This window comes from Eublepharis macularius, chromosome 4, assembly GCF_028583425.1.
Source record: "Eublepharis macularius isolate TG4126 chromosome 4, MPM_Emac_v1.0, whole genome shotgun sequence".
Classification (NCBI taxonomy): domain Eukaryota; kingdom Metazoa; phylum Chordata; class Lepidosauria; order Squamata; family Eublepharidae; genus Eublepharis; species Eublepharis macularius.
The window spans coordinates 30346264-30373429 of record NC_072793.1 but is presented as its reverse complement, the minus strand read 5'-3'; the positions used below and the strand labels follow the sequence as shown (position 1 = coordinate 30373429).

General features: G+C 43.5%; 2 protein-coding genes across 3 annotated transcripts in view; one reads left to right on the top strand and one right to left on the bottom strand.

Moving 5' to 3' along the window:
• Positions 1–100: 100 nt before the first annotated feature.
• LRRC59 (leucine rich repeat containing 59) lies at positions 101–14898 on the bottom strand. 2 transcript variants are annotated; one of them, XM_054976060.1, is made up of 8 exons: positions 14821–14898; positions 12393–12549; positions 11456–11515; positions 10573–10731; positions 9158–9262; positions 7188–7260; positions 4216–4389; positions 101–790 (listed from the first exon to the last, which is right to left on the bottom strand). In XM_054976060.1, the coding sequence occupies exons 2-8, from the start codon at positions 12495–12497 to the stop codon at positions 549–551; spliced, it is 918 nt and encodes a 305-aa protein (XP_054832035.1). In that variant the 5' UTR covers positions 12498–12549; positions 14821–14898; the 3' UTR covers positions 101–548. The 2 variants fall into 2 exon arrangements, with proteins under 2 accessions (XP_054832035.1, XP_054832036.1); XM_054976061.1 differs by having other exon boundaries at positions 4228–4389.
• A 10938-nt stretch (positions 14899–25836) lies between these two features.
• Positions 25837–27166, top strand: part of ACSF2 (acyl-CoA synthetase family member 2) — a 64400-nt gene continuing 63070 nt past the window's right edge. The window contains exon 1 of the mRNA XM_054978253.1: positions 25837–26062. Coding sequence (XP_054834228.1) covers positions 25965–26062 — 98 coding nt within the window. The 5' untranslated portion in view covers positions 25837–25964. The remainder of the gene's footprint in view (positions 26063–27166) is intronic.

Genomic DNA, 27166 nt, shown 5'->3' with positions numbered 1-27166 from the left:
TATGGCAAATCAGATACGCAGTTTATGCATGAAGTGGTTTAGATTAGTGGGTATGGTATGGAAAAATAGCAGGCTTCCACCTATGAATCATACACCAAGCTTGAGTAAAAATATATATTGTTAACATTTAGCACATCGATTCCACTCTCCATTGTACAGGTAGCTCAAGCCATCCCATGTAGTGTTTGTTCCCTATAGCGATACAACATTTAGATACTACATATACAAAACTTTTGTAAGAGATGATCAATAGACCGTCTCTCAGAACAAGGCCCGTTGTTGGGCATATTGGCCCTCCTTTCTCTTCTGCAGGCAAGCAGCCTGCATTTTGCAGCATAGAAAAGGCAACAAGTTCTAATTAGCCACAGCCGCTGCAGGTAAGGGGAACTGGGCAGTGATTCTGTTCTGCTTGAAGGAGGCCGCCACTGCTGAATGACTAAAGGCAATTTTCACCAGAGCACAATTCCATAGGAATTCTGGCTGTGCTGACACAGAAATGGTTGGAAGAGATGCTGACAATGGAAGGGTCCTGCGGGGCTGAGCCAACATTACTGCTGTGAGTTTGGATGCAGGACATTCTGCACGATTCTGTGACGCTGCAAAACGGTGAGCGCGTCTTCATAGAGCATGTTCACACTGATGCACACAGACTTGTGCTGCAGATCTGTAACCTTGCAAATCACCAACGTGCTGAGGGCACTCAGGAGCAGGAATAAGAGGATCTTCAGCAGGATTTTAGACCAGGAACGTTTGTGTTGATGTTGCTTTGATGAACGGGAAACTGAGAGTTCTGTAAAAAATTAGAAAGGGGAGGGAAATGAAACCATTATTGGGAATCTCTGCCATCAGCTTAATGGAACATGAGCACATAGCCCATTATAAGAAGAAATAAGTTTATCAGATAGTGTGGCTAAATTGTATACCCAGCATCTTCTAAACCTGAGCGACAGGAAATCCTCCTCCTGTTTTGGTTAAGGGAGAAGCTGGATTCAAATCCATCATTGTTTGTACTTACATCATACCGCAATCTGACCACGCAGAAGTGTCGCCTGCTACTTTCACAGTATCTGCTTTCAGTCCTATATACAAGCAGACACTGCAGGGGAAACTTTTGAATGTGTATTTTGGTTTCCACACCTTAATTAGTAGTATTAAACAAGGTTGTATACACTCAGTTCGTATTACTGACAGATATCAGTCAAGTTTAACAACACTGGAGTTTTTGCTCACTACCATGGGGGGGGGGGGCTGCCTTTATTATTTTATTGCCATGATTCTTGCGTGAAGGAAGCAAATGCCTTGCACAAGAAGATTCCCAGTAACTCCGGGTAAAAAGATCTCAGCCCTGTGAGTTCCAGTAAAAAATAGCAGGCAAGATAAAAGTTTGACTCGGTACAAGGCAGTTTTGTATGGTCTTCTATACTCAGGTTTACCTATGTATGTTATCAGCCTTAGGAATTTTTTTTAAAAAAAACACACTGAACATTGTATTGTCGAAGGCTTTCATGGCCAGAGAATGATGGTGGTTGTGGATTTTCCGGGCTGTATAGCCGTAGTCTTGGCATTGTAGTTCCTGATGTTTCGCCAGCAGCTGTGACTGGCATCCTCAGAGGTGTAGCACCGAAAGACAGAGATCTCGGAAAATCCACAACAACCAACACTGAACATTAATTACAACAGGACAAATGTAGTATTTAGTCATAAAATAACTACACTCTCTTGCCAATTGGATTCACACCATGCTGAATCTGAGGCAAGTGGAAACAATCCAGACTTAGGATTTCTGACTGATTATTTATTCCAGGATCAGGATGTACACTGCAAAGCTGGATTATAAAATAGTGAAACACATTTTAGCTAATACGCTGGAATTGCCCAGTTAGTATGTTAAATACTCTAGAAAAACTACTTAGTTTATCTATACATGCTCTCACTGGTTTCCAAGAAATATTTTCCTCTGTTTTAGATGAAGAGATGACCTCATGCCCCTTAATCTACACTTTTGCATTTTAATAATGGCAGCACTAAAGACGTTCTGCTTTATTTAGATTTCCTGTAACTGTCGACTGATACAAGCTTTTCTCTTTGCAGTGAAAGGGCTGTGATCATTTATCAAATCTGCAAAAGAATCTGCTTGCTTGCAGAGGAGAGCAACTAGGGTACACATCTTTGCCTTAGCAACTGTATTTTACTGATGTTCCTGTGGATAGTCTTTGATCTTTGTAACCCATTTTCTGCTCTGCGGTATGGCATGCCTAAGGCAGGTTTTTTGTTTGTTTGTTTATCTGCCCTGGTTTCAAATTCTGCAGTCCTATTCCGACTGCACTGTTTACATGTCTTATGCTGTCTGATTGGATGTTTTTTTATATTTTGTAATCCACCTTGTGTCTCATCAAGAAAGGCAGGCTATAAATGAAGCAAATAAACTGTTAATTGAACAAAAGTATGGCTGTCTGATGAACCAAGTTGTTCTGTGTTCTATGTGATAGATCCAGAGGAGTTAGCCGTGTTAGTCTACAGTAGCAAAATAGAACAAAATGTGTTCTAAATAACTACTTATATTTATTTATTTCAAATTTCTATTCCGCCCTCCCCACGAGCGGGCTCAGGGCAGATAACAAAACACAATAAAAATTCATCTGCATTAAAACATCATTAAAACAGCAGTGGATTAATACACATTTAAAATATGACTACACTGGTTCTGCTTTTAAAGCTGTATTTGTTCAATAGTTTTGTTAGGGCCTAAAAGTGAAACAAACATATTTAACTGAACTTGTCAAGGTAGTTTGGAGTCACTCCTTAATAAGCAAGCCTCTGTGCCAATAGCACAGCTGAAAGAAAGGCGCCCCTCCCCCCATTTTGCTTGCTGTGCTGCTTTGTCATTTGCAGGGAGCTTTTGACATAGATCATGACAGCTGCTGCAGCACAGTGGTTAAGTGGTTGGGATGTGAGTAAGCACTCTGTTAGCTTGACACCCATGACTGCCAACAAAGACAAGTGCACAGTATTACATCTGGGCCACAAAAATGAGAAGCACAAATACTGGATGGGGGACACACTTCTGGGCAGTAGTACATGTGAAAGGGATCTTGGGGTAAGAGTGGACTGTAAACTGAATATGAGCAGTCAGTGTGGTGCGGTGGCAAAAAAGGCTAATTCAATCCTGGGTTGTATCAAAGGGGCCATAGCGTCGAAATCGCAGGAGGTCATAGCCCCTCTCTATACTGCCTTGGTCAGGCCACACCTGGAGTATTGTGTGCAGTTCTGGAGGCCTCACTTCAAAAAGGATGTGGACAAAATCGAGAGGGTGCAGAGGAGAGTGACGAGAATGATCAGGGGTCTGGAGACTGAGCCCTACGAGGAAAGGCTGAGGGCCTTGGGAATGTTTAGATTGGAGAAGAGGAGGTTGAGGGGGGACATGATTGCTTTCTTTAAATATTTGAAAGGCTGTCATTTGGAGGAGGGCAAAGAGCTGTTCCAGTTGGCAGCAGAGGGTAGGACGCAAAGCAATGGGCTAAAACTACATGCACAAAGGTATCGGCTGGATATTAGGAAAAACTTTTTCACAGAGTAGTTCAAAGGTGGAATCAGCTGCCTAGGGAGGTGGTGAGCTCCCCTTCACTGGCAGTTTTCAAGAAGAGGCTGGATGAATATTGGTCAGAGATGCTTTAGGCTGATCCTGCACTGGGCAGGGGGTTGGACTAGATGGTCTGTATGGCCCCTTCCAACTCTAGGATTCTATGATTCTAAGAGCTCAGCAGGTACCCTGGGTAAGCCATTCCTCTTAGCCCCAGCTGTATTGTGGGGATAATAACAACACTGACTTTGTTCACTGCTGTGAGTTGGGCACTAATCTGTCTAAAAGCACACTTATAGATCAGCATTTCAAACTCTGATCTTCCACCTGCAGTCAGAAGTGCTACCACCCCACACCTCTACTTTTATTTATTTACAACATTTTGATGCCGCCTTTCAACCCAATTTAGCTCCTCTAAAAGATGGTAAACAATCAAAAACATTAAAGCCAGCTTTTAAAAGATATGCAGAAAAAAGTATGCGTTTGTGAATGCAGCCTTACTCTCCATTCAGAGGCAAAGCACAATGTAGGACTTTTCGTTAATACACTGAAATTAATGTTCATCTGTTTGTTCTCCGACCTAACCTTCCACTATTATTTTTAACACATATACATGCACATTGTTTTGTACTTACTTGGATTCTCACCATTTTCCTTCTTTTTATGTTTATCTGTTTCCTGCTTTGCAGCTTTCAGAGCATCGTACTCCCTTCTCCTGCGTTCCTTCTCTTCAGCCTTTTCCCTCTTCCGCAGTTCCCGCTCTTGGGCTTCCCTTGCTCGTTGCTCTGCTTCACGCTTCTTCTCCAGTTCTAAGCATTGAAGCAAGTTCAAGGAGTCCTCATTCATTTTAGAAAGTGCTCCTATTAGTACCCTCCATCCCATTACACAGACTTAGGAACTGACTATTAGAGTGAGAATGAACATAAGTGTGTGAGAGAAGAGTAAAGAAATGCCACTAAGTAAATACCTCATAGGATAAAATTTCCTTCTAGAAGTATCGCAGCACAAAATCCAGGATAAAAAAACTGAGCAAATTTTCATAATTTTGTAATTAATGTTCTCCACATACGGGTGTGCAAGAGCATTTTGACTATGAGAGCCCGCAAAGAGAGCATGCGCATGTGATATGAAATATATCATGTGGGGAAAACGTGTCATACTTTCCTCCAAGGAGGTTAGTGTCCCAACCTCATGAGACTGAGAGAGAGTGACTGTCTCAATGTTACCTAGCGTGCTCTGCAGTCAAGTGGGAATTTCTACACATAAGCCCAATACTGACTTTCTATATCGCTGTATGTGAGAGAGGAAAAAATACACACAGCATACATATTTCAGACATAGAGAACATGCATGTGTAATAATTCTATCAAATGTGTAACAATTCTATCAAAACAGACAACAGCTTACACTCACAAGAGCGAAGGTGTCACTCTGTTGTGTTTAGGCTCACACTCCTCTAAGGAAGCAGGACTGTTGTATAGGTGTGGGTGCCTGTGCTGTTAGAGCCATGCCTACAGAGGGAGCCTCAGCTTGTGGCAAGCAGTGTCTTTAACCAGCTTCAGTTGGTGAGCCAGCTATGGCCTTTCCTTGAAAAGAGAAATTTGTCCATAGTCAGGGCTCATTTCAAGGGGAAACGCGCAGGAATGCAGTTCCGGCAGTTTCCCAAAGAGGTCACATGTCAGGTGGCCCCACCCACCTGACTCTCGGCCATTTTGGGCCTGTTTTGTCCTGGATTGGGGCCAAAACGGCCCAGATCGGGCCTCTGATGGGTGGTGGATCACTCTCCTGCTCAGCAGCGGCCCGATCTTGACCTTTTTGGGCTCCTGCTCGGCCCTTTACAGCCCCTTTTTACCATTTTGGGCCCAATTTCGGCCCTGAATGGCCAGGATTGGGTCCAAAACAGCCAGGATAGATGATGTCAGGGGGTGTGGCATATGCAAATCAATTATGCCAATGATACATATCCGGTGATGTCATGGGGTGTGGCATATGCTAATGAGTTCCTCCAGCTCTTTTTCTATGAAATGACCCCTGGCCATAGTTATTCATGCTCCACTGATTAGATTAACACAGATTAATGTAATGCATTCTACATGGGACTGCCTGTGAGGACAGTTCAGATAGTTCAGAATGTGGTAGCAAAATTGTTAACTGATGTAGGTTATATAGAACATGTCCTGCTGGTTTTAAAAGAATTGCATTGGTTGCCAGTTTATTTCCAGTACAACAAACCGCAGGTTCTTACCTTCAGAGCAACTCTAAATAATCCAGAAACAGAATATAAAGACTGCTGACTTCCATACAAGGCCGCTCGTCAGTTGTATCAGAGACAGGGCCTTTCTATGGTGGCATCCCAACTATGGAATGTCCTCCCCATAGCAGTCTGTTTGGTATCTAGCTTGTTACGCTTTGGGTTCCAGGTTTATTATTCTTCCAGATATTTCTGGATACATTTGAAGTTGATTACAGTCTGCTTTGGTAGATTGTATTTTCTATTTATAAACCCAAATATCTCCAACTGGCTTTGACCAAAAATTTCACATTCTTTTTATCTTTTGCTCTTCATTCCATTATTATTTGAATAGGAACTTTTGCTGGCAGCAGTTATTTTTGCCACTGTGTAATTGTTTGTTGTTATTATTAGATCTCGGGTATTTGTCATATGCTGTTGTAACCCACTTCAACTATTATGTTGAGAGTATGGTTAATGGCTACATAAAATTTTTAAAATACCCCAAACCCAGGGATTTTTTTCTGGGAAAAGAGGTGGTGGAACTCAGCGGGTTTCCAGCACAGGGGGCAACTCTTGGCGGGAGGTGGTGGCCCTGGTACCACATGTGCACATGCAAAGTGCACGCACGCTCCCAGGAGCAATGATGTCACTTTGGGTCAGCTGGAACAGGGGGGGGGGAGTTTTTAAAAGTTTAAATCGCCCTTGGCTAAAATGGTCAAATGGCTGGAGGCTCCGTCCCCTGATCTCCAGATAGAGGGGAGTTTAGATTGCCCTCCGCGCCGCTCGGCATGGAGGGCAATCTAAACTCCCCTCTGTCTGGAGATCAGGGGGTGGGGCCGCCAGCCATGTGACCATTTTCAAGAGATTCCAGAACTCCGTTCCACCGCGTTCCAGCTCAAAAAAAAAAGCCCTGCCCAAACCTAAAACCAACATTAAGAATATTTCAATGTGTTACATTACAATTCCAGAGTGAAAATGTGGCCTCCAGACCCACCCCCCAAACTGCATTGTTTTAAATGGTCATCTAAATAAGTCCATCACTTAACCCCAAAGCTTTATAATAGCATTGTAACTTCCAGTGAGATCCAAGTCTGAGTTTTGCTACCTTATGCCAAAATTTGCATACCAGAAATCAGAGATAGCAGGAGTTGACAGCCATTCCCCGAATCAGCTACCAGCATTGGAACATTCTTCCTTTTACAAACCAATGTGGTAGGATCTCTAGTTTGCCTCTCATTCATTTTGAATAGTGGCCTTGGAACCGTATTTTTCATGCCTCTGAAGACGAAAATCAATTCTTATGTCACATACATCATAAAGGTTGCAAGCAGCCTTACACAAAAGAAACTGAGCTCAATTCCTGCTTCAGCTTACCTCGCTCTGCCTGTAGCCTCCGTTGCTTCTCACGATCCAGCTCAGACTGGATAGACTTCATATACTGCAGAACCTTTGAGATCCAAAAAAAATTGCATGAGATTTATTTCGTCACTGATGTTTTTAGCACAGAAACAAGAAGGGATAGCCGTAAGTGGCAACAGGCTGCAATTCCTGCTAAGGACACCCAAGACCAACTAAGGAAAGAGGCACTGAAAGAGTACATTTGGCTAACTAGTCCTGAGGAAGAGCTGTGGCTCCAGACAGTTTAATAAAATACAAATGTGAAGACCAAAGGTTATCTTGTCCAGCTCCTCATGCTTCGAAGGCAAGGCCATCTTTCCATTTACATGGAGCAACTTATGCAATACAGAGCACAGTGCCCCAGAAGCAGAGAACAGAAACATGGATTGGTGCCTGCACAGCAAATAATGAAGCAAGGGAGCAAAGTCACACGCTGCAAAAAAGGAGAAAGCAGAATCCAGGCTGCTAGCCAATTTGTCCAGGGGAAAAATTCCTTTCCAGGAAAACTAACAATTCAACAGGACCCTGAACATTGGCAATGTCACTTTTTCATACATGGCTCTTCAACACCATCCATAGAATTCCCCGTATGTTTACTCTTGAGTCTTGAAGAACAAAGGATATTAAAGAAAGAAAAAGGAGTGATAGCATTTAATGAGGGTTAACACCCACGCACACATCCTCAGCATCGCTCGGAGCACAGGGACAAGGACCAGTGGTAATGTACCCTTCTGATTACCCTCATGCTACATCAGTTTGGTGTAGTGGTTAAGAGCGTGGGACTCTAATCTGGAGAACTGGGTTTGATTCCCCACTCCTCCGCTTGAAGGCAGCTGGGTGACCTTGGATCAGTCACAGCTTCTAGGAGCTCTCTCAGCCCCACCCACCTCACAGGGTGTTTTGTTGTGGGGATAATAATGACATATTTTGTAAACCACTCTGAGTGGGCGGTATATAAATCAAATGTATTGTTGTTGTTGTTATTAAATCCATCAGCAACAAATTTATCTCGAGTGGCCCCCATAACATTTGAAACAACACTAGGTGTTTCCAAAACTGCCACATACGGCGTAGCAGGCATATGCTGGCACAAACTAATTTGGAACATATACAAAAACTAACAAAATGGGGTACATACATACTGTATGCATTACTTTCTCTGCTTTGTAATTATAATTATTTGACACACTAAGCCGTAGGATAGGATACATAAAAATCCCCCAAAAGCAAATAAAAATATCATCCCAATTTTATCCTTGATTATGAGGGGCAAGTAACTTTCACTACTTTAAGCAAGATTTGTGCATTAGATTTAGAGAAGATGACAGAAGCGAACAACCACAGTTATTGGTCTACTCTCAAAACTGTCCTTTGTTAGTGAGAACAGTGTTATTTTGTCTGCAGAAGAGGTATAGCACTGCTTTGGTTTGGAGATTTTCTTTGGACCAACACAGCTACCTGTAATCTCTGTCAATATTATCATTGAATCCCAGCACAGTGTAATGGTTAAAGTACTAGACTAGACCTGGAGAGACTCAGGTTCAAATCCCCGCTATACCACTGAAACACACTGGGAGACTTTGTCCCACTCATTCTCTGTCTAACCTACCTCATAGTGCTGTTTCTTATGAGGGGAAAAATGGACAGAGAGCTATATATCTTTCCCTGAGCTTTCTGGAGGATAACTAGAATAAAAATGCCACAGCCGGATACCGCTTTTCAGTCAAAGACTGATGGCTGGCAGAAAACTACTACCAATAACAAAGTGTTTGTCAGGGATTCTCAGCAGAACTGGATTCAGAAATGATGGAAACATGTCTGGAATGTGCTCTTAGCTGGAACTCAGGTTCAAGGGAGGAGTGCAAGCCACTTCCTGAAGAAACAGCTTTTCTGAAATCAAAAAGGAGGCATCTAAATAAAAATGTAATGCAAAGTAGTTCACTTACCCTAATGGCAGCCTGTTTACACTGCTTTTCATCCAAACAATCCCCAGCTACTTTAGCCAGTGTGGGATCCAGTGGGTTGTCCTTCAGATCCAGCCACTTCAAGTTCTGTCAAAGAGGAACACACATGGGACTAGTCCAATGGAATAGCTAACATTTTTTTCAAGTTTTACTCCTTGGAATCATTACTTATCCTATTACTACTACTCAGAAGGCCCTAGATCTTAAGCAAACCTCATAGGTGTTTTAGAGATACTCTCACACAGACAAGACTTAACTCCTTATTTCTGGAGTCTTCTGGACAATGTTCATACTGTGAGAAAAATTAATTGCTTTTGAATTTTTTGATCTACTATTTAGGGAGCAGATAATAAGACAAGTGCTAATAAACATATGTCTGCTGGGGACAGCCTATCAGCAAGATGAATAAATTACTCAAGCTCTTGGTGTTGAACACAAGAGCTGCAGGTAGCAGAAATTTTCTGAAGTAACACTTCACTTCAAAGGAATGACAATAACAGAATTACAAAATATAAACCAAGAGTGCCCAACCTTTTTATGCTCGTGGGTACCTTTGGGATTCTGACACAGGGTGGCGGTATCAACCACAAAATGGCTGCCACAGGAGGCAAAGCCATACATGCAGAGGAAGTACAAGAGATAATTTTTTAAAAAATACACTGGGAAAGAGGAGTGAAAGAGATTAAAACTAACACTTCTGTGGGCAGCTGCTGCTGAAACAGCATTATTTTAATTTGCACAGCCAATCAGCTCCCCAGTGGACAATCAGAAGCCCTGTTGGGCAACAGCCCCATGTTCTTTCTAAAAACAGTTGTTGGGCACCAGGAAAGGTGTCAATGGGTGCCAAGACACCCACTGATGCCATGTTGGGGACCCCTGATATAGACACTTATACTAGTGCTTAACTTTCATGCAACAATTCCTTTGAGAGGCAATAATTAAGGAAAAGTTGGAAAGAAATATAGAAAGTAGTAATTTTTAAAAAATAATTGTTTAAAATATATGCTCATTCGTTATTCTGATTTGTAGCATGTACAGCTACAGAGAATTCGGAAAGGAACTCTTCTGCCCAAGTGGACCTATGTGTTTACTAGCTATCTCTATTGATAAGGCTATGGAAATTTCAATAGACTTCACAATAATTAATCTTAAAGAATAAAATCACAAACCAATAGCCATCTGATTTCCTCACAGATGGAACTTAATAGAGCCACTAAGATCTCTCAAAGGCTGCTATCGATGTCTGCTAGAATGTGAACTTCTACCCACATTTGCCAGGAACACCAATTTGGACTAGAGCAATAAACACTGGAATAATTTCAAATATGTTCTGGGCTGAAGCCCAAGACCAGACTTAATTTGGGGATTGAGGGAGGAGAAGCGAGTAAGAGGATTACCTTGAGTTGTGCAAAACTGACTGGCAAGATAGATAATCGATTGTTCAGAAGGTCCAGGTGTTGCAAGTTAACCAAACGACCAAAGTCCAGTGGCAGCTGTTGAAGCTGATTTTTACTGAGGTCCAATTTCACTAAGTGGGTCAAACTGCAGAAGTCTGACTGGAACCCAAAGACAAATGAAAAAGAGTTCAACCACCATCTTATCTAAAAGCTGAGACATACTGAAACCTGTGCTGTGGTGTTGCTCTTTCAGTTTTTTTTTTTAATTCCAATTTTTCCTCAAGAATCTCAGGGCAGCCTACATAGTTCTCTCATGCCCCCATTCTGTTCTCACATCAACCATGTGAGGTGGATTAGACTGAGAGACAGTGACTAGGCCTAAGGCACCCAACAGTGCTATCCTGAGCACAGTTATGCCCTTCCAAATCCATTATCACTAACTGGCTCAGAAGACTGTAACTATGCTTAGGATGGCACTGCCAGTGAACTTTGAGAGTGGGAATTTGAACCCAGGACTCGCCAGTCCATTCCAGCCATCAAATCCGACATGCTCTTCCTATATGACTTCCATCATGCTAGGAGTACAGAGCGGAAAACAGGCACACATTGCGCTTCCTTTAGTCATACAGGAACAAGATAATCATAGGTCCTGTAGTTCATTAAATGGATCCACATTTCAGTTCTAGAAATTTTGACCCCAAAATTTCTCCCCATCTTAGCCCCTTAATATCGTTAACTTTCCAGCCTCCTCTGTTGGGAGATTTGTAACCTCTCACTACTGTAGCTGTCCACCCACTTTGAGATTAAAGGATCATTCCTTGGGCAGGCTTTATTTGGACTATTTAGACGAAAAGGCTGTAGAAGAGGTAAGGTTACAACTTACTGGTAAAGAAGTGAGGTTGTTACAGGACAGGTCCAAAACAGTAGCCTTTGGAAGCCCTGCCTGAAAGAGAGCCAAAAAACTAAGTAAAATCTGTCAGCTGGCCACAGTACTTTGTAAAGAATGAAAACTGTCCAAAGAAACTTCAGTGATGTCACTTTCAGAATTTTTCATTTGCCATAACATAGGTAAAACTTTTCAAGCAACTTCACATTTTTAACTAGCCAACAAATAACATTTTACAAATGCTGATTTATATCACAGGCCCATTTATGCCAATTCTGTTTTTGTGGAAGGGTCTGAGCTTTCATGAGTCACAGTTCACTTCTTCAGACAGGAACTTAATAGAGCTCGTAAGACTTCTCAAAGGCTTCTATAGATTTTCAGGGTATAAGATTTCCAGGATATAAGCTTTTGAGAGTTAAAGCTCCCTTCTTCAGATTTGTTAAACAATTTAGGAGCAACTTGTATTCTTCCACAAGCTGGCTGCCCAAGCAAAGCATATTTTTCTGCCCACCTGGTCATTATCCACTCATGTGTCACTTTTCAGAAAAAGTATTGTTGTCATTCGCTTACAGTAGTCAAGAGAAAATGCTAGCCCAGCAGCAGCACTCATGTTATTTAGGCTGGGACTACTTTTTGTTACAGTTCGACCAAATTTACCCACACATACCTTTATGCCAATTCAGTTCCCTGAAATGTACAGACTATGCGTGTTTCAAGGTAGTGCCTTTCTTCAAGTTGTGAGGAGAAAGGAATACATGTCCCCAAACACAGATACACTTATGGTTTAAACTTGTTCTACAAGTAAACCTAAAATTGTGATAAACAAAGAAATTAACCAACTTCTCGATGTATATTCAAAATCTTACTTTGAGACGGCGTAGATTCCCACAACCCCTTGACAAATATTACTATCCATAAGAAAATGGATACCAACCAGCTCTTTAACTGGCACCTCGTTCAAGTCACACAGGCTTAAGTCCAACTCATTGCCTTCCAGTTTGTCCTTCAGATTCACTCCTTTTCCTCCAGATTTTGCCATGACCTTCAAGGAAGCAGATTTTGTCCAAGCAGCCTGGCAAATGCGTTGGTTCCTGAGGGGGTAGAAACAGCAGGGCTCATTTTGAGGGGGAACGTGCAGGAGCACAGTTCCGGTAGTTCTCCAAAGAGGTCACACGTCAGGTGGCCCCGCCCACCTGATTTTTAGCCATTTCGGGCCTGTTTTGGCCTGGATTGGGCCTAAAACAGCCAGGATTGGGCCCAAAATGGCCAGGATCAGGTCTCTTACGGGTGGTGGATCACTCTCCTGCTCAGCAGCGGTCCAATTCTGACCATTTTGGGCCTCTTTTCAGTCATTTTCAGCCCCCTTTTTGCCATTTTGGGCCCAATTTCGGCCCTGAATGGCCAGGATTGGGTCCAAAAGAGCCAGGATAGGTGAGGTCAGGGGGTGTGACATATGCAAATCAGTGCTAATGACACATTTCCAGTGATGGCAAGGGGTGTGGCATATGCCAATGAGTTATGCTAATGCATTACGCCAATGAATTCCTGCAGCTCTTTTTCTACAAAATGACCACTGTGAAACAGTAAAGGTGCACTCTCACTAATCAGGAACTCCATTTTACTCACTTCTGAGTCAACATGCATAAGGCCTCACTATACAAGAGTGGTGGTATCCTGAAGCTATGTGCCTGCTTCTCATAAGCAAAAAAAATTACCTGGTTCAGAATACTTTTTCTTTCATTGTCATGTTAGCAATCACAATTTTTGAGCTGTTAGTATGACAAGAGAATCTTTGAACTATCCACTCTCCCACCCATCTTATGGTAAGAAGGATTGTTCCTAGGGAAAATATCCAGTCACCATGGCCCTTGGCAGTCCTTAGACTCCTGTCAAGACTGCCGAAGTTCACACTAGGGGTACAGCTTTACCACCTATTTACTAAGGACATCAGGCACCCTGGGAAAAATCCATTTCCCAGCCTCTCCAAAACCAGAGATGTTACTGCAGAAGCATCAATCCATTCCAGCCATTCTCTAGCATTGCTTATAATTGCTTGTCCCATTCTAATGCATGCTGCAGTCTGCCCATCACTATTCAAAATATTCTGTTTTGTGGGAATTATCCTTCGTATATAACTAGCGATATACCCATTCTTATGATAGATCCTGCATGTTGAAACGAAAGACCTATGTATTACAAGCCTCGCTAGGAACAATGTAGAGTGCCTGAAGCAAAAACCAAGTCACCCAACGGCAAGGGAATGGACAAGTTTCTCCCCACAACAGAAGTATCCTCGAACTCAGGGTCTTACTTCCCCCAAGGAATGAACTAGTTACGTATCGAAAAGCATTTGGTGACATCACATTCAACACCTAACCTATTCCCTGTGCTTATAGACATCAGTTACTCCAGCCAGGGAGAATTAAGCTCTCACCCATTCATGCCTCTGAAATGCTGTCACAGATTTAGTTTCTTGGTCATTCTAGAGTGTGACAAAATGTTGGGATAAAATTAGGAAAGTTAAAAAAAAACACATTTGTCTGCAAACAGACACATTTGCAGTCTGTTTATATAATAACATCTCACTTTTTCTTCCCTAGCAGGTGCTATGCCCTTAACAATGGTGTGGTATGCAGAAATTCAACCAGTCATGCTTTCTCCATCATCAGCCCTTTCACAATGGAGAAATCTGCGCCTGTTGAATTGCTGCAGGTCAAGGTGTTGGTCAAGGTGTTGTTAAAGAGTAAATCAGGGCAGAACTCTTCCCGAGTAGTTCAGGATCCAGAGGAGTTAGCTGGTTAGTCCATAGTTGCAAAATAGTAAAGAGTCCAGGAGCACATTTAAGACTAACCAACTATATTGTAGCATAAGCTTTCAAGAACCACAGCTCTCTTCCTCAGGCGCATCTGACAAAGAAAGCTGTGGTTCTCGAAAGCTTATGCTAGATAAAGTTGGTTAGTCTTAAAGGTGCTAATGGATTCTTTACTGAGTAGTGCACAACTCGTAAGTTTTCTCCAAGGTGGGCTGGTTTTTTTATTGGATGACAGCCATCCAAAGTATGAGTTCGGAGGGTTGCCTCCCCGCTGCGATCTCTCTGACGGCGCTCACCACCCACGTGGTAGCCACGTTTCCCTCCACGCCCCAGAGCTCCAAACCCCTGCCAGGACTGGCACGTCGAGCACAACACCGTCCCACCGCACAACGCAGGGCAGCCCGTGCCCAGCAGCGGCGCCTGAGACTGCCAGCCCCGCCCGCCGCAGACGCCAGACGCTTTCCGGGACCGGGAGAGGGAAGCGGGGCGGGTGGGCGCCGTCCTGCCGCCCCCTCCCACTCAGGCGATCGCTCCTCGCCGCCACACTCACCTGGCCCCCACCCCTCCGGCTGCGCGGCCCGCTCGCCCGCCAGTGCCAGCCACTTCCGCACCCGCCTCCTCGCCCGGGCCTGGCCAGGGAGCAACGCGGAAGAGGCGCGTCCCGGCAAGAGCGTCTCGCAGACAGCGGGAGGAAGGCCTGCCATCGCCCTCTGGAGGCTGCGCGGCTGCAGAAGCGGCCTGGGAAGTCCGCTTGGCGGGGTAGAGAACAGGCTGAGAGCCTCTCTTTGCTTAGGGAGGCTCAAGTGCAGGGTTGTATGTGTGATTTATGTGCCGTCAGGTAGCCTCCGACCTATGGCGACCCTATGAATGAAAGACCTCCCAAACGTCCTGTCATTAACAGACTTGCTCAGATCCTGCAAATTGGAGGACGCCGCTTCTTTTATTGAGTCAAGCCATCTCGTTTTAGGTCTTCCTCTTTTCCTACTGCTTTCCATTTTTCCTAGCATAATTGACTTTTCTAGAGCATCGTGCCTTCTTACGATGTGACCAAAGTACCATAGCCTCAGTTTTGTCGTTTTAATTTCCAGGGAGAATTCAGGCTTGATTTGATCTAGTATCAACGTATAGGTCTTTTTGGCTATCCATGGTACCAGCAAAACTTCCAGTAACACATTTCAAATGAATCAGTTTTCTTCCTGGCAGCTTTCTTCACTGTCCAGCTTTCGTGGAAAGCAGAGTTGTATGTCTAGTCCTCAATTCTCGTGCAGGCTGTTCTTGCTCAATGCACAGGAATGCCGATTTCAGGGGAGCTCCCTTTGTGTGGCTGCATCTGCAAGTGATTGCGAAGGGCAAAGCACCAATTTAGCTTTGTTTTTGCTGTGAGAACAAGTGCTGTAAGCTCCTTTGAAGTGCCACTTTGCATTTCTCTAAGGTGTGAGAAAGTGTCAAGTGATTGGGTGTGGGAGAAACTGGGATTCTGTTAGCAGTTGAGGAGGAGCTGATATGGAATGCATGAATGTACTCTCGGGGAGCAAATTGAAGTGTGATTATGCCAGAGTGCATGGAAAGTTGGAGGGGGGACACGTGAAATGACGTTCATTGGAGCATCCCTAGGTACTTAGTAACATAGAGAGAGACTCTGAGGCAGTAAAAACTGGAGAGGTCTTGCTGGAACTGTATGGTGCCAACTGATTGAGCTGTATGCCAGAATAGATGCTTTAACATACCACAAGGCTTCTTTTTGTTTGCAGCAGAGTGCTAACATAACTGCTACCCTGCTGGAAGTGTAGGCAGGGGTGAGGCAGTCCAGTTAATTAATTTGCCACCCTGGTTTAACAAAATATAGGAAGGCCTTCAGTTTGAGTGTCCCCTTTGAACAGAAATTGTGAAAGGATGACAAATGTTAACAGCTGGATGCACATACTTGTTTTTAAATCAGTTTAAATTGTGTTTTTTTAAAGCACACAAATTATGTCCCTTACCTATTAAAGTTTTCAGTACTTTTAAGCCTGTTGAAATCAGTCAGCTGTGAAACATGCTTAACTCTAAATTGGATTAAGGATTAGTGTGTACGCCAGAAACAAACATAATGCATGGTGTGACCTATCTGTCATCAAACCTCTCGTTTTATTAGGCTTTCTCTCTCTGTCTTGGTGACTAAGGCCACTTTTTCTCTGCCAGTCACATGAGGCCCAGAAATTAGTTTTAGGGCACCTCCAAAACAAAGGCTGAGAACAGCAGAGAGGGCAAAATCAGGCATAATCGCACAAAACCTGTTCCCACTAACTGGGGAGCAACAGTAGCACAAGAAAGATATACTTTTCCTTTATGTGGCCTTCAAAACATTAATCAGAAGTACTTTAGTAAAATGTGTCACCCTCTTTAGCATTCAAGCTATCTTTAGGTTTCTTCCCATTTTTTAAAAAAATAGTCCAGGTTTTATGTAAACTGGCTGGGGTTTCCCACCAAAGCCCCCCCCCCTCAGTAAAATAACTAAAACACACTAATTCCAAAGGTCGCCAGCTCTCATTTGGAAAATTTGATTTGGGGGTGGTGACTGAGGAGGATGGAGTTTGAGGAAGGGGGTGAATTGTCACAGAGACTAAAACTGCCATTTCCTCCAGGGGAACCGATCTCTGTTGTCTGGAGATTAGTTGTGAGTCTAGATCTCCACCCCATCCCTAGCCTTCAGGTAATCTTAGCCAACACACTTCCCTTTCCCCCTCCCCCATCCAAAGACCTCTTCGTATTTTCCTGATTTGGAAATGTTTTCAGGATCCTGAACTAAGGGTGGCCAACAAGGCCTGGAGAAAAATGCTTACTGAAGCTTATCATGACATGGAGGTAAATACATCGCCTGGTAAATAGGATTTTTTCCCCAGGCAGTTGACAAAGCTACCTGGCCCTCCCTCCTTTACAAAATCAGGAAGCGTAGTTCACTTGGTCCTCAAGCCAGGATCAGAAACAATATTTTGTTTTAAAACTTAAACCTCCACCAAGTGAACTTTTGTTTCTGCAAGACTACTACTAACTTCTGGTCTGCAACCCACCCATTTTTGTGTCGTGGCTGAAGCCCCTTGCTGCCATCACATGCATCTTATCTTTCCCGTTATTATTATCTGGACTTCTGGCTGCCCAGAAATCTGGGATTCATGCTTTGGATCTGCACCATTGCCTAAAACTCACAAGGATTACCTCTGTTTTAGGTGTCTCTTTGGCATTTTGCCTCCCCCTCCTATAGTGGGCCATGTTGTACAGCATGTGTGGGCATGTAGTTCCTTCTGCCTTTTCCTCCTTTCTCTGCTCACCCTTCTGTCGCTGTCCTCTCTCCCTCCCCTCGCTTGCTCACCTGCCCATCTCCTTCTCCTTCCTTCGCCATGGTCTCTGATTCCCCCTTGCTTGACCACTGTCTCCTCCTTCATTCACTGCTGCTTTTCTCACCATAGCTTGCTTGCTCACTCACTGCTACCTCATTCCTTCACTGCTCTCCCCCTTCCCACCGCCGCCTTGCTTCCCCTTTCCCCATTGGCAGCCTATGGCCACCATCAACACTGTTTGTGGGGTTGCTAGGCAACTCTCAAAATGGCAGTTGAGATGTCACAATGTAGTGGCCATGGAGATCTCATTTTCCCCCTTTTATTGTGGTGGGGGTGGATGTTAAAAACGTGTACTTTCTTCATTCTGGGAAAAAACTCCACCAATCTATATATGGTGACCCCATTGTGTAGCTTTTTTGATGCATACTCTGGGGACATGTTTACAATTTTGTTTGTTTCATTTGGTCCCCAAAGTGGCTTACATCATTCTGTTCCATCTAAGCCTCACAACAGCCCTGTGAAGTAGGTTAGGCTGTCAGAGTGTTACTGGACAAAGGTCACCCAGCAGTCTTCCATGGCAGCGTGCAGAGTCAAACCCGGTCTCCTCCAGCACTCTGATGACTATACCATGCTGGTATATGGATATTTGATATTATCTCGAGTGTTTGAGTGTGCTAATTACTCCCCTTAATCAACTATCTCTGATTTTACCATATTCATGGTCTCAATACTTTCCCCCAGTATTTTGCTAGGAGTTTCTGTCAACATCCCTTATTACCACTTGGGTAGAAATGTACAAAATGTAAGCTAACAACTGCTTTAGCTTAGTAGTGTGAAGCAGTGCAAGGAAGGTAACTTCTTTATGCTCAGGCCACTCTAGGTGAATGTAGGGCTGAATACATATGTATGTGACCACACACACAGTAACAGGCCACAAAAGAACAATGAAAGATTGAGAACATAGTATTTTTCATATGCAGATATTTAACATTGTTTCCTTGATGATGTGTTGTGTTGCTAAACAATGCATTGGAGACATTCCAGCAGGAAAAATTCTTTCTCTTCAGTTTAGGAATAATGGCTTGACATCTTCACTGAAGACAACAGAGCAGCTGATTCTGATGATGCCCTGGAAGAATACATATAACTAACCTACATGTAATGGTGTATGCACACATGAACATTTGATTCTAATAAACCCATTCTCTAATGATGAAACTGTACATAAAGAAAACCATCAAAAGACAACCTAAAATCTATCTTGAAACTAGAAATCTTGTAACCTGATTCTATCCATATTTACTCCAAAGAAAATCCCACAGAGTTTAATGAAACGTATTCTTAAGTATGTGTGCACAGGTTTTGTAGCACTAAAGCTGAACTCTTACATTTACGGTTGCTGCTTTGGGGCATATATTCCAGCAGCCTCTGCACATCTCTATCTTAAGGAGATAAAACTGGTAGAAGCATCAAATCTTGCGGGACAAAGGTACATACCACAAAAAATGTTCTAGTTATAAAAATGCTAATTGCCTCAATATAGTCTCATAACAATACAGACCAAAGTACAGAGAACATTTAAATTGTAAATTGAAAGTGAGCGTCAGAAGCATGGTGTCAGCATGATCTACCCGTGCAAGTATCATTGGAAGGAAACCTGAAGAAAAATGTCCTGCCCCTTTAAAAGAGTCTTAATGAATGTTACTTTTCAGGTGATATTTACCTTTATGCCATAAAAAGCTTCACCTGTCCATTTCTATGCATTAATCCTCTATTAAAGGGACAGGACATTTTATTCCAGGCCACTGGGCAACACCGATTGTTGGAGGGTTTGGATATGCAATTTAGGAGTTCTCAGATTAAGGCCAAGGGGAGCCTGCAGTGACATTTATCAGGTATAGATCTTTTGCATATAAGCTGCTGCTAAGTCATTTTCAAATAATTTCTTCAATATGGATGGTGGATTGGATTGAAACAGAAAAAAAGATTTCATGCCCGGAAACATCTGCAGTAACTATGGCAGGAAAATGTGATAGCCATCTTGTTCTGCTGTGTGACAATAATTGTTTGTAGTTTATGTCAGTGAATTCACAATAACTTGAGATTTTCTGTTCTTACCATATATATGGAGAAATAATTGTAAATCTTTATTATGATGAAATACAATGTATACAGGCAATGCATCTGTTCCAAGCTTTGTGAAGGATGTGTGCTGGACAACAAACATTGACTAATTCTCTCTTTAATTCATGCTTCAAGGCATGGAAGACATTTTTCTCTCTCAGAGCAATTGATTCCTCCAAAATTAGTGTTTGTGTAGTTATCAGAGAACGCAACACACTTCATAAGGAGGCTATGGTCTTTTAATTTATTTTATATTTCAGTTTATATACCGCCCATCCTCAGGGGCTCTGGGAGGTGAACAGTTTAAAATCAATAAAAACAAGAAAACAACAATACTAAAATCAATATACAAAACAATAATGAAATAAATTAACCAAGTGCAATGGTGGAGAGAACCCCCCACCCCACCCCAAAGGTGGGAGGCCGACATGGCACTGCCCCTTTCAACTACTGAACGCCTGGCGGAACAGCTCTGTCTTATAGGCACGGCAGAACGATAATATGTCCTGCTGGACCTGGGTCTCCATTGACAGAGCGTTCCACCAGGCTGGGGCCAGGACTGAAAAGGCCCTGGCCCTGGTTGAAGCATGTTGAATGAATGAAGCATGGTTGAATGCTCATGTCGCACATACTGCTATTGTTTCCAATTTTTCATTTGGTATGCTATTCAGCTGAATCAACTGTTGATTTAATAACATGGACTTTATGAAAATATTGTGTCACAACAGAGAATAGCATTTGTGACCCATGGTTGCTTCCATCAGTTAACACTTAAAAGGGTATTCCATTTAAATCCTGAACTCCCATAGCAACGGAGTGTGGAGCAAGCATTCTGTTGACAATGGCCTCAGCTTTTGTTTATGCATAGTAAACCCTTTCCACTATGTCTGAATCGGAATATCACTTGATTTAATTTTGAAGTGCAATCCATAGACTCTATGGTAGGTGATGTTTTACAGCATAAAATGACAATGCCCCTTCAGTTGCCATAACTTGGTCCTCCGTTTCTGAATTTTGTTTGATAAAGAATTCACTGACATTTTGAGTATTAAGACAGCTCTGGGTTTTTTTTTCTTGTGGTTGTCACTGCTGAAATCTACTTCTTAATCATGACTTCCTTTGTTTTCCACAGACAGGAAACACTTGCATGTAGTACATTCTGCTCCATTTTCATTTCTGCCAGCACTGAAGCAGAATTTACACTTGACCATATTCCTGGTCAAGATGACCATATTCTTGACCATATTCCTGGTCAAGATGAAAAAAATACACGTTGCTTAACTTTCTACCTTGCTGGTATGGATGTTCCCAAGGGCTTCTCTCCAGCACATGAGGTTGCTCACCACTGGCAGCAGCAGGTGGCAAATGCAACGAAACACCTCCTGTGCAAACTCACAGTCCAAGAGAGTAAGGTTGCCAGCTTTGGACTGAGAAATTCCTGGAGATTTTGGGGGTGGATGGCAGAGTTTGGAGAGGCAAGGGACCTCAGGGAATATAATGCTATATAGTCCACCTTCTAAAACAGTCATTTTTTCCAAGGGAACTGATCTCTGTGACCTGGAGATCAGTTGTAATTCTAGGAGATGTCTGGCTACAAAGGAGAGAACTCTTAGCCAGAGCTTACCAGAGTGACTAAGTCCACACTAAGTCTTGGAATAAACAAGATATTTGGATTTGCGATTCAAGATGATTAAATCTTAAACAGCAAATGAGCACAAATAATTTAAAACAAAGCAAGGCCTTCTTTGTCACACACATGTGCAAACACACAAAGAGAGACACAGACAGAAGCAGAAGCTTCCAGTAGGGAACTCAAAACACTGTATCAAACTTGGTTGACATGCAACCTTGCCTGATCTCATTTTCTGCTAGACCTCTGAAAACATGTTAATTATTTCCATTCATGAGCCACTGTTGTTGCATGGTTAACAAGAACGACACAAGAAATGTCCAGGACCTGTGCACTTCCTGGCGTTGGAGCAGAGACCCGATACCATTGCTATGAGGATCACATGGAACAAAGAGGTCTGCGGACCACAGCAGTGAAACAGTGCCTTGGGAACCCTGTTTTGAGTGTAAAGGTGGTATATAAATGTTTTAAATAAATAAATATTCAAAACACATACTAGGAAGTGGTGATGGCAGCAATGGAAGTTTCCTTGTACTGGGGGACTGTAGGGAAAAATAAGCTCAGCCTCCCAAAAAACCAGGAAATTTTCATCAGCTGAAAAAAAAAGCCCAGACATCCAAAAAAAAAAAAGAAAAAAAAAAGAGGATATCTCTTCTAAAAAGAGGACATCTGGACAAAATGTGACATATACATTAAAAACAAAACAACATCTTCCTCATACTGAAGCCAAAAAGAAATTTGCTACTTGGTCACATGATCTAGTGCCACCCAAATTTTAGCTGCTTTTGTGAAGCAAAACCTAGCATTTTATGTCTGTGCATGCATGGCAGGACGCCTATACCTTTCCTGAAAAAACTTCTTGTCATAAGCCTAAGTCCCTATACCACCAATTGGACACAGTTTCATTCCTGTTTCCCAGAAGAGTGCTTTTCCTCAGTAAGCTACTGGAGAAATGACAAGAATGTCTTACATGAATGTGGGAAACTCCTGTTTCCCGTATGAGTGCTTTTCTTCAGTGGGAGACACATGTCCCACAGTGCTTTTCCTCATGCTGCTGCCACATGAAGAAAAGCACTCATCAAGAGTGCTTTTCCTCATGTGGGAAACTCTTGTGAGCAGTAGTGTGTTTTCCTGTTCCCATCCTGGTGTATCTGTTCTCTTTGCCTTGCTAAAAGCTGCTCTACGAGGTATTATAACCTGCCCTCCATGGGAGCCTGAATCAGTGTGCGGGAGAGGCTGTGGCCTTTGCATGGGGATTTCTCTCTGCAAAGTGTGCTGCAGAGGTGATGCGGTTGATAGTGGCTATGCTTCCTTCCCCGTTGTTGGCCTGTCAAAAGGGTTTGCAAGATATTTGACCCTCCACTTCAGGATGGACATCTGCAAGGTATGGTAGTGTTGGTGTGTGTTTGGTTGTATGATTCTATATTGACTAGCAGGGAGGGATTAGCAAGCTATTTCATGACTGGTGGATGAAAGGAGTTTTGTCATGAGCTTAAGTGCAGTTGCTATGTTTTCAGCTCTTGGAGGTTAATCTTACTGCCATTTCTCTTTTAGAGAGACTGGCCAGCTATGCCAGTAATGTTTCGGTATTCAGCAGTTGGGATTGTTCTGAGAATTGACAAGTACATCAACTCAAACGAATAAAATAAATGGAACGTGAAATGCAATTTGATCCGTTCCTCGCCAACACAAGATAATAAAGAAAGATAAAAATATGTTTGCATGAATGGAGGAAATCAAAGGATTGACGAATTTTGTGAAAATCAGGATATTTATTGGACTTTGTAACATAGAATTATATAATGTTATTAGGAGCAATGTGCAGAAGATTGATATTTAAGCTGCTACTCCTCCTGACTCATATCCCACTCCTGACAAACCTTTTCTGAACTTCCCTGATCAATCTGTCAGAGACTTCAGAGAGTCTCTCTACGCAAGACATCTTACACAGGGATGCTCAAAGTGAAAGATCTTACACTTGAGCTGCTTCCACACATGATGGATAATCCACTTTCAATACTCTTTAGTGAATATTTGAAACTGATTTTCCATGTGTGGAACAAAAAATCCACTTCCAAAGGATTGCGAAAGCGCATTGAAAGCGCATTACTCAACGTGTGTGGAAATGGCCTTGTTCTCCCATTGAGGATACACATACACTGCTAGGGAGATAGATTACACTTGAATATAAGACCAAACAGAAAGTAAGTCACTTGAGCATCCTCTGTGTAAGATGTCTTGTGTAGAGAGTGGCCGATTCCAGACGGAATCGCGCGTCGTCGCGCGGAAAACACAAAATATCGCGTTTTCTCGCGTGAGTTTTGCGCGACGTCGCGCAAAACTCGCACGAGAAAATGCGATATTTTGTGTTTTCCGCGCGACGACACGCGGCATTTCGGGATGGGGAGGGCTGTCTGGAATCGGCCAGTGTCATCTTCAAGTGGCTATATTCAGGCAGACATATGGATTGTCAAGTGGCGGAAGAGGAAGATATTGTAAATGTGATTGTATTCATCAAGGCTTAAACAGGAATTACAACACCCTCCACATTAGTAAGTGCTAAACGTAATATTATTATATGTGTATCCTTGACTTAGGTTGTTGTTCATGCGTAAACATCCCACCACCTAAAATCTGTAGCCTGAAGCGGATAATTCAGCTGACATCCGATGAAAAAGTAGGTGATATCTTACAGAAGCTCACCCTCTATAAATACAGTTTAAAAGGGCGCTACTGGATTTGACCTTTTCTCTTTGCTTCCGCCTTTCAGTAGTTAGTTTACTTAGGTAAACTTTTGCAGAGCTTTGCTCCAGTGCCACAATACATGGAACAAGGGTGAGGCACTTAAAAAAAAAAACTCATCTGTCTTGTTCATGTGTAAAACAGGAGGGGAAAATAATATTTGCCGGAGAAGGAGATAAGCCTTGTCTCCCCGCTTTCTCCCCTCCTTAATGCCTTTTGTCCCTTCTGAAGCTCATCTCTGTGAGCATTTTGGATAAAAATTAAGACTTGCCCCTTTCCCCTATTGAAGATGATAACTGGGGAGGCAGACACGTGAACCAAAAGAGAAAAAAATTGCCTCAGCTCATGATGTGTTTTCTCCTCTGCCTCAAGCTCTGTCCTTAGACCACCAGTCAGAGCACCGTAAGACTGACAAGGTTGAAGCCCAGGGGCCCCGCAGGGACTAGGGGCCCGTCAATTATTTTTTCTAAGGCACCCCCCACATAAATTACAATTAACTGATTCTCTTATATAACCTCTATTAGTAAGGTACTTAACTGCTTCCCTATTGAAGTGAAACAAATTGTCTCTTATATTAAAACAATTATCCATAAATTATATATTTTTAATAAATAATTAAAAAATGTTCACTTCAAAGTATTACAGTTATACCCCCAAAATGAGCTCTCGTGTTCTACTCGCACAATAAAAACAATATTTTAAAAATTGTGAATAGAATACTTCAGGAGACCCTCAAACTGGATATAGGGCTATGTATTGTGGTCCAGTACCTACTGTACCAGGGTCAGGCTGTCAGCTGTAGTGGGGTGAAAGACTGAAGTGGGGAAATACCTGTAAGCCTAGGGGCACGAGTGGGGTCAGGCTGTCAGCCGTAGTGGGGTGAAAGACTGAAGTGTGGAAATACCTGTAAGCCTAGGGGCACGAGTAGGGTCAGGCGAATGTCAGCCTTAGTGGGGTGAAAGACTGAAGTGGGGAAATACCTGTAAGCCTAGGGGCACGAGTGGGGTCAGGCTGTCAGCCGAAGTGGGGTGAAAGACTGAAGTGGGGAAATACCTGTAAGCCTAGGGGCACGAGTGGGGTCAGGCTGTCAGCCTTAGTGGGGTGAAAGACTGAAGTGGGGAAATACCTGTAAGCCTAGGGGCACGAGTGGGGTCAGGCTGTCAGCCTTAGTGGGGTGAAAGACTGAAGTGGGGAAATACCTGTAAGCCTAGGAGCACGAGTGGGGTCAGGCTGTCAGCCGAAGTGGGGTGAAAGACTGAAGGGGGGAAATAGCTGTAAGCCTAGGGGCACGAGTGGGGTCAGGCTGTCAGCTGTAGTGGGGTGAAAGATTGAAGTGGGGAAATACCTGTAAGCCTAGGGGCACGAGTGGGGTCAGGCTGTCAGCCGAAGTGGGGTGAAAGACTGAAGTGGGGAAATACCTGTAAGCCTAGGGGCACGAGTGGGGTCAGGCTGTCAGCTATAGTGGGGTGAAAGACTGAAGTGGGGAAATACCTGTAAGCCTAGGGGCTTTGCTTTAAAACGGGGTTCTGTCCTGCCCTCCACAGTCACCCGCTTTCGGGAAGCTGAGAGCCGCCGTCGATGGGCTGCATTGCTGGCGTTGCTAGCGAACCTCGTCGCTCTGAAGTTGCTGGCCCTAGAATGACTTTCCTGAAAGCAGGCCGAAACTTCCTCTCCGCCACAAGAGCCCTTCCCGCCCACCCCAAAGAAGCAGTCACTTCGTCGCTGCAGGGCGGGCTGAGCAATGGCGGCACCGCCCCTTTCCAGCTCCCAGTTCGGCTGTTGCGCGCCTGGGGTGAGTGAGAGGTGCAGGCGTCCAACGCGCGGGGAAAGGGGTGCCCGCTGCATTTTGCTGGGAGGCTTCGATATACGCGCGCCCCGCTCATGGCTTCTAACACCGGCCCGCTGAAGAGAGTGGCTCGGGAGCTTTTGGCCGCGCTGGTGGTGACTCGAACCGGTCTCCGGGGCATCCATCGGTTCAGGTACCAGGGGCAAGAGATGGAAGAGGACTTGGGGGGTGGTAGGTTGTGCTGGGAAGTCAAGGTCGGGAGAAGGTGGGTGGCGGTGGAGGAAAGAAGAGTGGGAGGAAGGGGGGCCAGAGACTTTGAAGTCTTCTGTTTGGGGGTCGAGGCAGAAGTTTCCTCAGGACATGAAGACGGGTGAATGTATGTCAGGCTCTGCATGGAAAGAGAGGGGTGGGTGGATTTAGGAATACTTGGAAGGAGGCTTGCTTGGAAGACTTGCTGGAGAAGATGGGGTGAAGGTATGTCGAGGACAGAGGAGAACGAGGTCAGGGGAAGTGATGCACTTAGGAAGGGGAGGGAATGGTTATATTTGGACACATATTTAGAGATAGGGGGCACATGCCAAGAGATTATTGATTCAGGGGCCGGTTACTGTAGCAGAGAGTGCAGGGCAGAAAAAGGGGGGAATGAATGCCAGCCTTCTTCAAAAACGGACTCTTTTTATATATTCTGGTGCACTTATTCATTTTTAATTTTTCATTTATAACCCCCTTTCTCTCCAATGGGAACTCAAAGCAGCTTACATCATTCAACTGTTCTCTATCTTATTCTCACAACAACCCTGTGAGGTAGGTTAGACTATGTGACTAGCCCCAAGTCAGCTGGTGAGCTTCCATGGCAGAATGGGAATTTGAACCCGGGCCTCCCAGATCCTAGTCTAACCACTACACACTACACTGGCACTGAGTGTCATAGATCTTTCTTCCCTGAGAACATCCACACAATTTTAGTCATAGATCCAGAGGAGTTTGCCATGTTAGTCTGTAGTTGCAAAATAGTAAAGAGTCCAGGAGCATCTTTAAGACTAACCAACTTTATTGTAGCATAAGCTTTCGAGAACCACAGCTGATGAAGAGAGCTGTGGTTCTCAAAAGCTTATGCTACGATAAAGTTGGTTAGTTTTAAAGGTGCTTCTGGACTCTTTGCTATCGCACAATTTTGGTGTTTCCTCCTCCCTAATTTCTGTGGGGACAGTATTGGAGCACAGAGTTGAAGCAACTTATCTTGAGTCAACAAGTAAAAAGAGGTAATTAAGGCCAGCCAAATGAAACTTCTGTGTTA